The sequence below is a fragment of the Halteromyces radiatus genome (assembly GCF_025201355.1).
Source record: "Halteromyces radiatus strain CBS 162.75 chromosome Unknown BX664scaffold_6, whole genome shotgun sequence".
NCBI classification, from domain to species: domain Eukaryota; kingdom Fungi; phylum Mucoromycota; class Mucoromycetes; order Mucorales; family Cunninghamellaceae; genus Halteromyces; species Halteromyces radiatus.
Genome location: NW_026251692.1, coordinates 1363459 through 1377789, shown reverse-complemented (window position 1 = coordinate 1377789; position 14331 = coordinate 1363459). Strand labels below are relative to the sequence as shown.

The following is a 14331-nucleotide window of genomic DNA, read 5'->3' as shown; positions in this document are numbered from 1 at the left end:
GTGGTGGTATTGTTTGTTGTACTAGGTTCAACAGGGGAAGGAGTAGAGAGTGACAAATTTTCCATATGACCTACTACATCTGAAGCATTTCTACGATGATTTGACTTGTTAACTCTAGTTGTAGTTGAATCAATACTAGCACCTTCTAACATGAGTTGAATAGAAGGTAAAGTTGGTTTTTCAGAGGACATGACAAAGTTGGATAAAAAGTAGAAATATAGAAAGAAAAAAAAGAGAGAGAGAGAGAGAAACAGAAAGAGAAAGTATATAAGGAATGGAGAAAACAATGACAAAGACTATAAAAACAAGATGAAAAAGAAAAAGAAAATAATAATAAAAGAGAGGGAATTGGAGAGAGTAAAGAAAAGGAGAAAAGAGAAAAAAAAAAAAGAAAAGACGATCCTTAGCTATTTTTACATAGACGGAGATGTAAATCTAACGTGGGTCGTTTCTACAGCCAATCAATGATCATCCACTAGCATGTTTTTTTCACTCCTTTTTTTTTTTTTTTCCTTTATACTTTAACTCAGGCCTCGACTTTTTTTTTGCGACTAAAAAAAAAATCATATCAAGTCATCGGATTTTTAGGTCCGAATGTGTTCTAATTGTAAGAAAAAAGAAATGCAAAGTCGATCGTTTTAATGAAAATAAGGGGAGGAAATGTGAGTACAAAAATAGATAAAAAGATCATCCTTTTTTTTTTTCTTGCCATGTTTTTTATGACGATCCCTTTTTTTTTATAAAAAGGAGAAAGAAAAAAAAAACATCCAAGATAGTAAAAAAAAAAAAAAAAAGAAACAAAGAAAATAAAATCGGTATTGGATTTGTCCGTATCACCGGCTTCGGGTTTCAATAGAAATGTAGTACAGCTGTTTTTTAAAAATATATATAAAATGATTTGGAACCGGTCATTGATCGGCGACCTTTATTTAGCACACAAAAAGTCTTTCTAATTAGTCAAAAAAAAATTTCTTTATTGATAATCAAAAAAATGTAACTATACTATTCCGTTCACTAGAGTAATATCCTTTTCGACTACGATCGTCTGATGATCCACTAGAAGATACTTCATCATCTTGTTCATCATTGCTAAAACTAGTTGTATTGGTTGTACGTCGTTGTTTTGATTTTTTCCATTGTCTTTTTCCACTTTCAATTTGATGATCATTGTCATGTTGTTGTACTTGTTGCCATGAGTCACGATGTGATAAAGTGCTTGTTGTTACAATACTGTTCGTCGATGTTGTCGTTGCCCTGACTGTAGACGAACTAATTCTTGGAGATGATACTATTCCAGTTGTTGATGCTGATGATGATGATGAAGATGATGATATAGATGATGATGATAATGATGATGATCCTGATCGCCATGAACATCTTGGATGATCATTGCTGAGTTGAATGGATGTATTTTCAACGGCTGATGTAGCAGTGAGAACAGTCGGAGAAAACGAATAATCACCCAATACTTCATCTGGTAATATGCCACCAACACCTGTATGACTTGATGCTGATAATGTACGTCGAGTCCGATTATCCTGTTGATTGTTGTTCTGCATACCGGTGGAAATTAATAAAGATCGTCGTTTTGCTCTATATTGACTTGGTCGCATGGGTGGAGGAGATGATGTTGTTCCGTTGCTATTGGACCCTGATAAACGATTCGATGCATGTTGTTTCAATGGTAGAAGTGGTATAGAAGTAAACATGGATTGTTGCTGATTGTCAATTGGTGTTGATGAAGATGATGTTGAGGTCGTCATCATGTTGCTATTCCTATGATGATCAAATGAGCTGTTTGGTGATGACGTTGCTTTCGATGATAATGGTAATTCGCAATAATCTCCAGTTGCCAAATCCAAATAGTCATAACTTCCAGGACGTGTTGTGTTATTTTTGTAAAGTGTGCACAGAATCAAAAGATAAGTAAGCCAAATAAAAGAGATCGCCAACAAAAGATTCACATAGATACTTGGATCATTGATGTAATATTGCATGATTTCCATCCAATCCACTGTTGTTCCAATAAAAAGAAAACCGCCAGAAATAGCCATAAAACAACAAATCAATCCACACACCATCGTGATGGATGCATATACAGATTGATGTTTACATGAGGAAGTCGTTGATGATGATGATGATAATTCCATTCCAACTAATTGTCTATAAGTAGCTTCAAAATCATTCGCTCGTCGTTGTCCAATATCAAGTTCATCTACACATGTGTCATCGTCGTAAATATCGTCATCACAATTCTCATCTGAAGCACCAGAAGCACGTGAATATAGTCGAGGTAGATTATCAACAGGTGACTTTCGAAATGTGATTTGTATACATCTAGCCATACCGCCAACAATACATACATATCCCAAAGTCGAATGAAGTTCCATCACATACGTATCGTCAACAGGAATTGCAGATAGAATCGCTGTATAATATAACAAAAAAAAAGAAAGAAAAAAAATTAACAGTCAATTATCTCTGTAACTTACCGTTCAATCTATATATAAATTCTAAAGAATGAATCGTTACCTTTTCCAGTGAGACAAATAATGACACTGTTGACAATATTCCTTTTTTGTAAAAATGGTGACCAAGATTGAAGGCTTACCATTAACGATAGTAAACCACCAGTAGTCCAAAGTAATCCAAGATGAATCGCCTTCCATGATGATCCAAGGATATTTGTATCTATAATATATAAAAAAAAAAAAAAAAATTCAATGGCATGATCTTATTCCGGCATAGTAGCTTGAATTTCCCTTGACAATTCTTACCCCACAAAAAAAATGACAGACATCCCCATAAAAAAATCCAGAGAGCTTCATAATGTTCAGGGGAAGCACGGCGAGGTAGAGATATGATGTTGACAAGGTGCATAAAGATCAAAGACCCATAAACTAAAAATCCAGTTCCTGTAGCAAGAGATAACCAACATTGAGCCAAAGAGTTGCAAGTTGATGTCAGAACAAGAATACTGAATATCAAATGAAAATAACCTAAATACAGTATAATCCATTGTAAGAATATAATAGCATATTTAGGAATATGATTTGTCCAAGAAAATATATTGTACAGTATTGAGTGTTGCTGTTCATGTTGCTGTTGGTGATAATGAGTATCTTGGAATCGATGGCATAAGAGATCAGTACTGGTGTAATCCAAGAAAGTTTGAAGAGTTGATAAAATAAACAAGATTTGTCCTAAAATAATGTGAAGCAAGTTTGCCCAAGAAGAAGAGGTTGGAGAATATTGTATGAACCAGCCAGTGACGGAACCAACCGAGGCAAAAGAAAAACCAAGACAGAGAACTATCCAACGTCGTTTATGAGCATGTTTTGAACTTTTTTGTGTAAATATATAGGGATAAAAAATGAGATAGGCTAAAGTCAATGAGACAAAATGTAAAATGGTAACAGGTTGTCTAAATGGAGCGTTCTGGGGAAAAGACTGATTGATGGGAGAGGTATCCATGGGTGTGGGGTAGTAAGATAGAGATATACAATATATAAAAAAAAAAAAAAGAAAGAAAAACAAGGAAAGGTATAAAAGAAAAGATATACAGGTCAACTAATCATATAGAAAGTAAATACAGATGGTCACGTCTTTCCACTCTAAATATGAATAATAAAAAAAAAAGCGGAAAGAAAGAAAATAGAACAAGAGGGGGCGGTGTGCTCAAATAATAAAGCGTGATTTTTTTTTGTCCTACCGACCTTAGTAACAAAAACTTTGGGTGAAGATCAATCAGTGTAAAATTATAAACATCAATCATCAACATGTATTAAAAAAAAAAAAAAAAAAAAAAGGATAATAAAAACCAAAATATATATGTATATCTTTTTTATTTGTAAATTGAAATAATCTAACCGATAATAAGCTTGTCTTCTTGGAAGTTGTATTCTATATAAAAGAAAAATTCAGTTTCGTATAGAAAAAATCGATCCCTTTTTTTTTTTTTGAACTTACCAGGAATTTCGAGATTAAGAGGAGCAGGACCCTTACGGATACGACCAGAGATATCGTAATGGGAACCGTGACAGGGACAGTACCAACCACCATAATCACCAGCTTCACCAATAGGTACACAACCCCTAAATAAAAAAAAAAAAATAAAAGAAAATAGAGGATAAGAATACTATCAACATAATACATATATTTGATACAACTTACAAGTGAGTACAGACACCAAGCATCACCAACCATTCAGGTTTCTTTACACGTTCAGCATCTTGTTGAGGATCACGTAATTCTTGAACGTTAACTTGGTTGGCTTCAGCGATTTCATCTTGAGTACGGTGACGAATGAACACAGGCTTACCACGCCATTTGATAGTGACATTCTTACCTTCAGGAATAGAAGCAAGGTCAACTTCAGCCTTAGCTAAAGCCAACACATCAGCAGAAGCAGACATGTTAGCCAAAAAATCGGATACAGTAGCTTGGGCTCCAGCAGCAGATACCAAAGCAGTAGTACCAACCATCATGTAAGCAAAAGAACGGCTGGTATCAGCACTAGAATTTTGCTTCTTGTAGTTTGAAAAGTCAGGGACATTGGTAGTGTGGTTGCGACGTAACGAGAAGGCTTGAGTAGGAGCAGCTGAAAAAAAAAAAATAGAAAAAGGTAAAAAAAAAAAAAAAAAAAAAAAAAGATTAATTAATAAAAGAAATGGTCAAAAGTAAGGACTATTCACATGTCCGAAAAACAAATATTTAAAAACGTTGTATTATTTACCATTGACGTAGGAAGTATTCACCAAACCGCCTGCAGATCGTTGTTTGACAGGAATGCTGGATTTTTGTTGGGAGTGATGTTCGTCGTCTTGAGAAGAAGAAACGTGGAAGATGTGTCGCAATGCGGAAGCTGAGGCAGGGACATTGTTATAAGAGCGGTTAGCAATGGCAGACGCAACAGAGCGTGTTAAAGAAGCCATAGTTGATAAAGAGTGGGGAGTACAGAAAGGGATTCTTTTTTCAAAGAGAAACAGAGGAAAAAAAAAAGACAAAAAAAAAACTTTTTCCTCAACTATTGACCCCCGCCAGGTTGATTCAGCCTTGTCAGTTTTTTTTTTTTTTTTTTTTTTCGTCATCATCATGAGATGGCTCGGTCAAATCCATCGGTATTTCAATTTCAGTCACCCTCATTCGTTCATTTGGTACGTAGATATTAGCATAAAACTAGTTGTGAGCTAGTAGTAACGTAGAAGCTACTTTGTTGGTGGGTAATGGGCAAAAGTATATTGGGTGATGGGTTGATAATAAATTCGTAAATGGATTGATGGTTATATGGATGATGGTTATATGGATGATGGTTGTATGGATAATGATTGTATGGATAACGATTATATGGATAACGATTATATGGATAATGATTGTATGGATAACGATTGTATGGGTAACGATTGTATGGATAATGATTGTATGGATAATGATTGTAGGGATAATGATTGTATTCATAACTGATGGATAGATTTCATGGTAGTTGAAGAAAGGGGGGAGTGGATAAAAATAGGTATTTGCATGGGTAACATGTTGGTGGCACACATATACAAAAAATGAAGATGTGGGACCAGGATGATTGTTATTATATTAAAAGAGAGCTTTTATTTTTTTTTTTTATTTGATAAAAATGAATCTAATAATCTAACAAAACAAATCAAACCAAAAAAAAAAAAAGGAGAGGGGATCAAATCAAAGCGCCTTCACGTTGATGATAACGTTGATGAGGTGAGTTCCTATCATGATTTAATCTTGCTCGTCTTCTTCGCCTGGAAGAGGTGATAAATTGTGGCATTTTTCGTTGATCCAAATCCAAACTGACATTGACTGAAGCTTGTAAATGTTCGATCCAACCCAGTTGTTCGTCTTCTCCTTTGGTTCGTATCAAAAATTGAGGTCCCTGATGAATACGAAGGCGAATGACATGGCGTCGTTTACGATAATCCGATGCTTGGCCAGCCTCTGCATCTTGCATAGAATAACACCATACTGGTTTTTTTTCTTCCAATTCTGTCAACGGTGTGGTTTTGTACGCCCGGATGGTAGTACCCCATAATACCATATACAGCTTCCTATGGTAAATCTGTTTCAGTTGATCCTATTATATATCATTGTTTTTTTTTTGTTTTTTTTACTTTCCTTTCTTACCTCCATGATCTTTTTTTCGATTTTTTTGTTGGTCCTTCTAGTTCTGTTTTGATCATCATGTAGCCCATTTTATATACAGTGCATTCATATGGAGGTAAATCTTCCTTTCCTTCTTCTTCCCGTTTTTCAATAGTGTAATGGCGTCTGACGGTATAGTTTTCTGAAGATGGATGACGTGGAGTGATATGTGATGATACCTCGTGAGGATAACATGGTGGATGTAATGGTATTCGTTTTGATTTCATCAAAGTTGTTGGATGTGCTGGTTTGATACTATAATCATCGTTATCAAGGTGTTGATCATCATCATCATCGTTACTATTGTTGTTGCTATTGTTGATGCTAGTGGTGACGTTGGTATCGAAGTTGTTGTTATTTCGTGTAGTAGATAATGGTAGCGAGACGGAGGAGAGGGATGCAAGCTCAGAAGTAGCCAAATTAGGCATGATGATTGACTTTGATCGAGCACCCCGCTTCTTTTTCCATGGCAACGCTAAAATTAAAAAAAAAAATCAGGGTGAGGATGGCTTTTTTTTTTTTTTTTTTTTTGAAGGGACGGGATATTTCAAAAAGGAATCATCAAAAATAATAAGGGATAGTTCACTTATTATGCACACTTTGTTCTCCTTTTGAAATTCCTATTTTCTCGATGATGTTTTTTTTTGATTACCAAAACACGATAGAAGCATGATTACGTGGATATAGTAAGTATGTTGAGCACGAAATATTAAGAATATAAATGATGTTTTGAATAATCAAAAAAGAAAGGAAAGAAAAAAAATAAAAAGGAAAGAAAGAAATAATAATAATAAATAAAAAAAGAACCGAAAGTTTGAACATTTTTAAATGTATCGGGGATGATTTTTCTCAATGAAAGGAGTTAAAAGTACAGTCAATCAATTAGTGTAGTCCATCAGTTTCAAGTCAGACAGCTTAAGGGGGTGGACGACATCAATTCTTTGTCACTACACACTTGATTAGATAAAATTTCTGATTGGAAGTATATAATAAATAAAAAAAAAAAATTCAAACTTTATCCCTCATGATCGTCATCCATCATCATTGCTGCAAAAGCTTTTCCGAAAATAATAACAACAGAATTATCTTTTCCATTTTATTGATTGCGTCCTTTCTCCCTTTTTAGGATGAAAAGTTACCATCATCCTTTTTTTTTTTTTCCTATGTCTATAAAAGGAAATGTATATTAGTATGACAGATAAAGATAATGAAGAAAATAAAATAATAATAATAATAATAATAATAATAATAAATAGTAAAGAAAGCTAAGAAAAATCAAATAAAAAAAAACAAGATTGATTTAGAGCTCAAAATAAAAGAAGCAGGATCTTTTTTTTTTTTTTTTTTTTTTTTTTTTTTTTTTTACGATTAGACCATTCTTCAATGCAAAAAAGTTATCGTAACGAGACATAAAAATGAAAATGACCTGATCTCTTCATCCATGATGGCGTTTAACAGAGTAAAAAAAAAAAAAAAAGGAGAGGAGATAAATACAATCCAACATATTTATGATGATATTGTTGTTTCTTTTCTTTGCATAAACAACCCCAAAAGATTAGTTAAGGCACTTTAATGGATATTCTGATAATCACCCTCCTATCTTTTCTTCTAGCATTCTTGAGATCGCATGAGTATCTTTTATTTTATTTAGTTTTTACAAGTGGTCAAAAAGCAAAACCTTCTATATTCTTTATCCTCGGAATAGACTACATCATTTAAACTGTTGAGTTTACTGATTACCCCGGAATCATATTGATACTAATATCACAAATCATGGTAATTTGATAATTTAAAAATAGAATAAAATAAAAAGAAAAGTATATGTTTTATTGAACCAGAATGGATAAACAATAATAATCACTATCTACAGATATATCATCCAGGATAATAAGGTGGATGAGATGGGTAATAAAAAGAATAATGTTGTTGTTGTTGCTGTTGTTGTTGTTGTTGTTGTTGCTGATGGTAGGGTAACTGATTAACATGATTGTTGTTTACAAATGTTGATGTTGATGTTGATGATGATGATGACAAGGTGGAGGGAATGGAATGTTGAAGGTTAGGTTGATGTTGCTGTTGATGATGTTGACGCCATTGATTAGAAGTAGGTTCATGATGATGATATTGTTGCCACTGGTTAGGAACAGGTACTGAACGTTGATACTGACGTTGTTGTTGCCAATGATGAGAAGTCGATGTAGATGATGACTGTTGTTGATGCTGTTCTTGTTGCCACTGGTTTGAAGGTGTAGCGGATGCCGATTGTTGTTGATGATGTTTTCCAATGACCAAGACAGCTAAAAAGATATCAGTATCAAATTTCTTTTCTTGATCATCCATAGGTATAACCGCGGAAAGAAAATCAGGTATTTTTTCATCCTTGTATAGAGGTAATAAATAAAAGTCCTTGATTTTCGTCTTGTTATGTCCCACCACACCATATCTTTTTCGAGATTCGAAGTAATTGAGTAAGGTTTGCATATGCCGTTCATTCGATGAAGAAGATGACGTTTGACATTCCACTCGCAATAGTACAATTTCCCGACTGGTAGATTGCTTCAGACTTGATACGTATTTGGTAGCACTGTCTACTCGAAGTCGACCTTCAATATACATAGTAGATGGTAGTATATCTTGCCATTCTTCTTTGGTTAGTTTTCGTCCCCCAATTTGTAGAGCTGTAGCATCAAAAGAACATACATCTGGCATTTCCACGCGTCCATCCCAAATAGTAGCTATTGTTGTTGATACTGATGTACTATTGTTATTTTCCATATCATTATCTTCATCACCAGCATATAATTGTTCGTCGTTCTCTTCATCACCAAGTAAAGCTTCCAAATCCACCGATGATTTTTTTGTTGTTGCTTCGTGTTCTTTTTGTTGTGATCCATTTGCATCAATACCTATTTGTTTCCATATAGCATCCATAGCATCTTTTGCCAAAGGAGCATGACTAGTTGCGGATTGTGGTGTAGGAGGTGTAGATGATTTCGCTGATGTAGGTAAACTATCTATGTTTCCGGTTTGATGAGTGTCAGTTTTCTCCACGTTGATCCCTGCTGTTGTTAGTTTCGGAAGTGCATTTGCTGTTGGTGTTAAAGATGACTCTTGTCGTTGATTGGATTGAGAAGAAGAGGATTCATCCTTCCTGGGAATCATGATAATATCACCTTTATGTGTCTTTTTGATGATGGGCATATTTTCAATCTTGAGGACAGAGTTCTTGATACTTTTTTCACGTAAGGATTCTGACATGGATCGTAATTCAGGGTTGGCCATATCTTCTGACGACATTTGTGCAAGCTGTTCCACCGTCAAATCCCCACTCACCACACGAATTTGAAAGTCTTGATTTGCCTTATCCTTGAGGTTGTATAACAGTGATCGTACCTTATTCTTGTAACGTGATCCACACACTTTCGTGTCACCATGAGGTTCCTTTTCACCAAGATAATCATAGAGGGCCCCTTCGATCTTGCATGCCAAAGATTCAGAAGCTTTCATAGGATCATTTGATACTTGTTGAGCCAGTTCTTCCGGTAGTTGATCAGTTATTTCATCAAGGATGGGAGTCATTGTTGTTGTAAGATTCTTGACCACATTTTTGCGGATGGGATCCATTACCATTGCTTTTGATTCTTTTTTCGGTTTAATGGATGTAACTGGTATTGCTGTTGTTACTTCAATATCGCTTTTGGAGGATTCACTGTCTGTTGGTCTTTGTCGCTTTGTCGGTACTGATCTTGTACTAGACTTGTTGGAGGAATGAGGAGCAGTTGCTAAACGAGCACAGACATCACTACAGTAGGAATCAGCCCGAGTTTGATTGTTACATGACGATAATAAACATTTGTTTTGATGTCGAGCATTTCGTGTTTTTGTCTTGAAAAAAAAAAAAGGAGAGAGATAAAAAAAAAAAAATTAAGTTGTGAATTTGAAATTTTTTTTTTTTTTTTTTTTTACCTTAGTTTCATCTGGTTCCATTGGGGTGTTTGAGCGATTTGAATGGGTTTCATCTATATAAGGACGATAACAATAAGAATATATCAGTAACACATACATCATGATCACATATATCTTTTAGTCAAAAGGCAAGCAATATCGTTCAGTTTATTTCCCAAGTAAGGCTAACAACGGACATATATGGTGTAAACTCCCCATCCTTTTTTTTTTTTTTTCCAAATCCATAAAAATCATAAAGACAATAATAATAACGATAATAAAAGTAAACAAGGGGAATGGTGATAATATTGAGGATATATTTAAAGAAGGTATAAATAACAAGATATTATAAAATGGAGACAACTATATACAATGATAAACTATACGACAAAGATAAACCTTTTCTCTTTTTATCACCATAATATACTAAACAACCTGTACACCCATACCGCATTCCAATGATCTATATGTTGTTTGATATAATGTACTAATCCATATTTCCCTGCTTCACAAAAGAAATAAACATAGCTATTGCCGCCTAGACTATTCCATATTATTTTTTGATTATTACCTGATTTGCACTTGTCACATATCCAATCCACATTTTCTATTTCGTCAGCATCCAAGTTCACACAGCTACAATGAAACCTATCACAAAACAAAAAAAAAGATTAATTACAAGTAATACAAGATATTTTTTTTTTTTTGCTTTTCTTACCATTCTTGACATTCATCACATTGAACCATAGGTTGACCATCATAAGGTTGTTGACATATACAATACAACTTTTTACCACGTTTCTTTCGTGCAGGAGGTGGAGGATCTGGCGTTGGTGATGATTGTTGCTTTTGTACCACAGTTGCATCTCCAGATGATTTGCTATCTGTACGTAGTCGTTTAGATCGTGTCACCATTCCTTCATTTTCCACTGGATGGGATTCTATCGAGGTTGTAGCTGGTTGTAAAGTTGTTTGTTGTTTGTTATTTTCCACCATGGTCGCGTTTATCGTATCAGGACAAGTCGTCGTCATTGGAGTTGATGTCAAAGTAAGGAAATGGGGAGCCAAGAAATCAGGTAAGTTATTGGAAGATAAACTGTTCAAAGGCATTTGTGTAATGGAAGGATCTTGTTGTTGTTGTTGAGATTGTGTCAAAAGATGCCAGTTGGGAGAACCATCAGAGTTAACCGCAGTATTAGTTGCATTGTCACCAAAAGCAAAAAGAAATTGATCCATATTCGGTAACGGTTTATCAAATAATCGGGTATCATCCTGTTCAGAAGTATCCAGAGTTAGAGAGTCATTCCAACATGTAGAAGATGAGGTAGGAACCAAAGGAAATGTTGTTGTTGTTGTTGTTGGTGTAGAATTAATCGTGTTATTGTTATTATTATTATTATTACTATTTTCATGAGTGGGAGACGTAATATCTTGTAGTTCCTGGGTTGAACCATCTGAGTGGGATTGAAGATTCAAATAATCATCAATATCCATTGAAGAAAAAGGAAAAAAAGAAAAAAAAAAATAATATAAGAGGAAAAGAAAGAAAAGTATGGGAAGAAAAAATGAAAGAGAGAAAAAAAAAAATAGAAAAAAAAAATTCCAACCAGTCACCACGTAGATTTTATAGGACTAAATATTAGGACTATAAAAAAAACGGTGTTTAAAAAAAGAATTGATGAGTGATCACTGTAAGATATATGAAGTATGTACTTACAATTAAAAACTTCCTTCTAGCTCAAGGGCTAGCAATTACTGCATTGACTAATCCAGGATATACAGCGTTGAAGTAAGCAGACAGTTTGTTGTTGAGAAAGAAAAGAAGGAGGAAAGAGATTGTGACACCCTCCCCTTTAGAAGCGGATATTGAAAGAGTACTCTTTTTTTTTTTTTTTTTTTTTTTTTTTTTTGCCTTTGTTCCCTTATCTCTCTCTCTCTTTGTTTTCTTCTTTAACTTTTCTAGTTATTATTATTAGTTAGGCATGAGTGGTAAGTAATAGATATTAAAAATGAAAAATAATGATTAATATCTTTCATTATAGAAAATACTACTTTGGAAGCTATCAAGTATACCCCAGGTCATTTAGAAATTTTGGATCAGTTAGCTCTTCCTCACGAAACTATTTATGAACAAGTCAAAACTATTGAAGATGGTCATGCTGCTATCAAGACAATGAAGACTCGTGGTGCTCCTGCTATTGCCATTGTAGCTGCTTTATCTTTAGCTGTTGATGTATCTGCACGTCATGCCCGAGGTGAATTTGGTCAATCTGCTGCTACTGCGTTCACTTTTTTAGAAAACTCTTTGGAATATTTGAAAACTTCTCGACCTACTGCTGTCAATTTATTCGACGCTGCTAACAAGTTGAGTGCTATTAATCAACAAGCTGCTTCCATTGATTCCGCTACTGCCTCTTCTGTGGTTCAAACATACGTACAAGCTGCCGAACAAATGTTAGTGGATGATGTACAAGATAACAAGAATATTGGTAAACATGGTGCTGACTTTATTATCAAGAATGTTAAAAACAATAAGGACATTAGTGTTTTAACTCATTGTAACACTGGGTAAGTTCCAAAAAAAAAAAAAAATAGATGCCTATATCTTAATCTTTATTTTTATATAAAATATTTATATTTTATTTAGATCATTAGCTACAGCAGGATGGGGAACTGCTTTGGGTATTATTCGTGATTTACATGCTCGTGGTGATTTGACACATGCCTATTGTACTGAAACTCGTCCCTACAATCAAGGATCTCGATTAACAGCCTATGAACTAGTATATGAAAAGATTCCTGCGACTTTGATTTGTGATTCCATGGCATCCGCTTTACTCAATCAAAATACAAGTGTCCAAGCCATTATTGTAGGTGCAGATCGTGTTGCTGCCAATGGTGATACTGCTAACAAAATCGGAACCTATCAACTCGCCATTACTGCAAAACATCATGGTATTCTCTTTATTGTCGCTGCTCCTTCTACTTCTATTGATCTTAATACCAAGACTGGCGAAGACATTGTGATTGAAGAACGCCCTCCAGAAGAATTGACTAATGTTACTGGTATTCGTCTGGTGGATGGTAAGCCTACGCCTACCACTGTACGTACCGCTGCTCAACATATTGGTGTATGGAACCCAAGCTTCGATGTCACTCCAAATGAACTGATCTCTGCCATTGTGACTGAAAAAGGTGTTGTTGTCAAAAAATCTGGTGAAGCTTTCGACATGACCTCTTTCCTTTTGTCCTGATTTATCTACCCGTTTTCTGCTACTAATTTTGTTGTATATTTATATTTTAAAAGTAGTATAGTATATATAGATATCTATGTATCATCATCCCATATATGTAATAAAAATAATAAAAAAAATAAAAAATAAAAACAAATGTATTTATGACTTCCCTATCGAATATTACAAACAATAACATCACACTTGGAAAATATATAATCAAACAAAGTAAAAACAGGATTGACCTTTTTTATTTTATTTTATTGAGAATTACAATGTCATCAAAAAAAAGAAGGAGAATACCATTAGATCGATCTTTGTTGATGTCATGATGTAGGTCGTTTGTTATAGTTATTGCTGTCGTTTGTTGTTATAGTTTTATGATATTTAACGGAGACGACGAGCTTCACGTTCGGATTCCAAGAGGCAAAGAATATCGTTTTCGCGGACGGGACCCTTAACGTTACGGATAATGCTACGGTTGGTGTCATCCATGAATTCAACACGAACTTGAGTCACACCACCACGAGAACCGGTGCGGCCGAGAACCTTGATCACTCTAGCGAGTTTGACGGGAGTCTTTTGTGAATCCTAAACAATTTTATATATATAAAAAAAAAAGGTTAACATAAGTTATTCTATATTTTTTTTTCATATCAAAAATAAACATCTCCCCCCATAGTCTAAATGAATGAACCAATACAATGAATGTTTCAGCATGATCAATATGGTTCCCAACTTGCCCCACATTTTCCCATTGCCTACTTTACAAAATTGCATCCATCCATCCATCCGCCCATCTATATCCAACACATCCATCCATTTATTTCGTTCGTTCATTGTTGAGTGGTTCCTATTGATCGAATGTCACTATCCCAAATGTTTCATCCTTTTATGTATACGCACCATATTTTTGGAGATAAAGAAAGGAAGGAAAAAGCAAGAATAGCTATCAACCGCTCTAAACTACACCGCACACTGAGTTTGA

The 14331-nt window shown here is 34.5% G+C and overlaps 6 protein-coding genes across 6 annotated transcripts; 1 reads left to right on the top strand and 5 right to left on the bottom strand.

The window, feature by feature from the left end:
- Positions 1-953: 953 nt before the first annotated feature.
- BX664DRAFT_338212 (uncharacterized protein) lies at positions 954-3523 on the bottom strand. Its single transcript, XM_051546391.1, has 3 exons — positions 2778-3523; positions 2533-2691; positions 954-2428 (listed from the first exon to the last, which is right to left on the bottom strand). The coding sequence occupies exons 1-3, from the start codon at positions 3472-3474 to the stop codon at positions 984-986; spliced, it is 2301 nt and encodes a 766-aa protein (XP_051398382.1). The 5' UTR covers positions 3475-3523; the 3' UTR covers positions 954-983.
- A 342-nt stretch (positions 3524-3865) lies between these two features.
- BX664DRAFT_316476 (cytochrome b-c1 complex subunit Rieske) lies at positions 3866-4934 on the bottom strand (the record flags this gene model as incomplete). The annotated part of the gene is made up of 4 exons (XM_051542720.1): positions 3866-3903; positions 3970-4094; positions 4174-4600; positions 4736-4934. The coding sequence occupies 4 exons, from the start codon at positions 4932-4934 to the stop codon at positions 3866-3868; spliced, it is 789 nt and encodes a 262-aa protein (XP_051398381.1).
- Positions 4935-5597: 663 nt separating this feature from the next.
- On the bottom strand, positions 5598-7030 carry BX664DRAFT_338208 (uncharacterized protein). The gene is made up of 3 exons (XM_051546390.1): positions 6818-7030; positions 6148-6640; positions 5598-6071 (listed from the first exon to the last, which is right to left on the bottom strand). Exons 1-3 carry the CDS (start codon positions 6834-6836, stop codon positions 5687-5689), a joined length of 897 nt encoding a protein of 298 aa, XP_051398380.1. The 5' UTR covers positions 6837-7030; the 3' UTR covers positions 5598-5686.
- A 1010-nt stretch (positions 7031-8040) lies between these two features.
- On the bottom strand, positions 8041-11678 carry BX664DRAFT_387621 (transcription factor S-II, central domain-containing protein; the record flags this gene model as incomplete). The annotated part of the gene is made up of 4 exons (XM_051549396.1): positions 10829-11678; positions 10682-10758; positions 10132-10184; positions 8041-10050 (listed from the first exon to the last, which is right to left on the bottom strand). Exons 1-4 carry the CDS (start codon positions 11602-11604, stop codon positions 8041-8043), a joined length of 2916 nt encoding a protein of 971 aa, XP_051398379.1. The 5' UTR covers positions 11605-11678.
- A 342-nt stretch (positions 11679-12020) lies between these two features.
- Positions 12021-13512, top strand: BX664DRAFT_300599 (S-methyl-5-thioribose-1-phosphate isomerase). Its single transcript, XM_051542348.1, has 3 exons — positions 12021-12099; positions 12153-12678; positions 12758-13512. Exons 1-3 carry the CDS (start codon positions 12093-12095, stop codon positions 13362-13364), a joined length of 1140 nt encoding a protein of 379 aa, XP_051398378.1. The 5' UTR covers positions 12021-12092; the 3' UTR covers positions 13365-13512.
- Positions 13513-13560: 48 nt separating this feature from the next.
- BX664DRAFT_300595 (40S ribosomal protein S28) lies at positions 13561-14259 on the bottom strand. Its single transcript, XM_051542347.1, has 2 exons — positions 14250-14259; positions 13561-13934 (listed from the first exon to the last, which is right to left on the bottom strand). Exons 1-2 carry the CDS (start codon positions 14250-14252, stop codon positions 13731-13733), a joined length of 207 nt encoding a protein of 68 aa, XP_051398377.1. The 5' UTR covers positions 14253-14259; the 3' UTR covers positions 13561-13730.
- Positions 14260-14331: the final 72 nt, after the last annotated feature.

Excerpts from the sequence above, each read along its gene's own strand:
- BX664DRAFT_338212 (XM_051546391.1), bottom strand. The coding sequence starts at position 3,474 with ATGGATACCTCTCCCATCAATCAGTCTTTTCCCCAGAACGCTCCATTT. Across the intron at positions 2,692-2,777 it reads TCTGTCATTTTTTTTGTGGG|ATACAAATATCCTTGGATCA; the intron begins GTAAGAATTGTC and ends TATATATTATAG. Across the intron at positions 2,429-2,532 it reads TATTTGTCTCACTGGAAAAG|CGATTCTATCTGCAATTCCT; the intron begins GTAACGATTCAT and ends TATATTATACAG.
- BX664DRAFT_338208 (XM_051546390.1), bottom strand. Across the intron at positions 6,072-6,147 it reads TCGAAAAAAAGATCATGGAG|GAAGCTGTATATGGTATTAT; the intron begins GTAAGAAAGGAA and ends GATTTACCATAG.
- BX664DRAFT_300599 (XM_051542348.1), top strand. Across the intron at positions 12,679-12,757 it reads TTAACTCATTGTAACACTGG|ATCATTAGCTACAGCAGGAT; the intron begins GTAAGTTCCAAA and ends TATTTTATTTAG.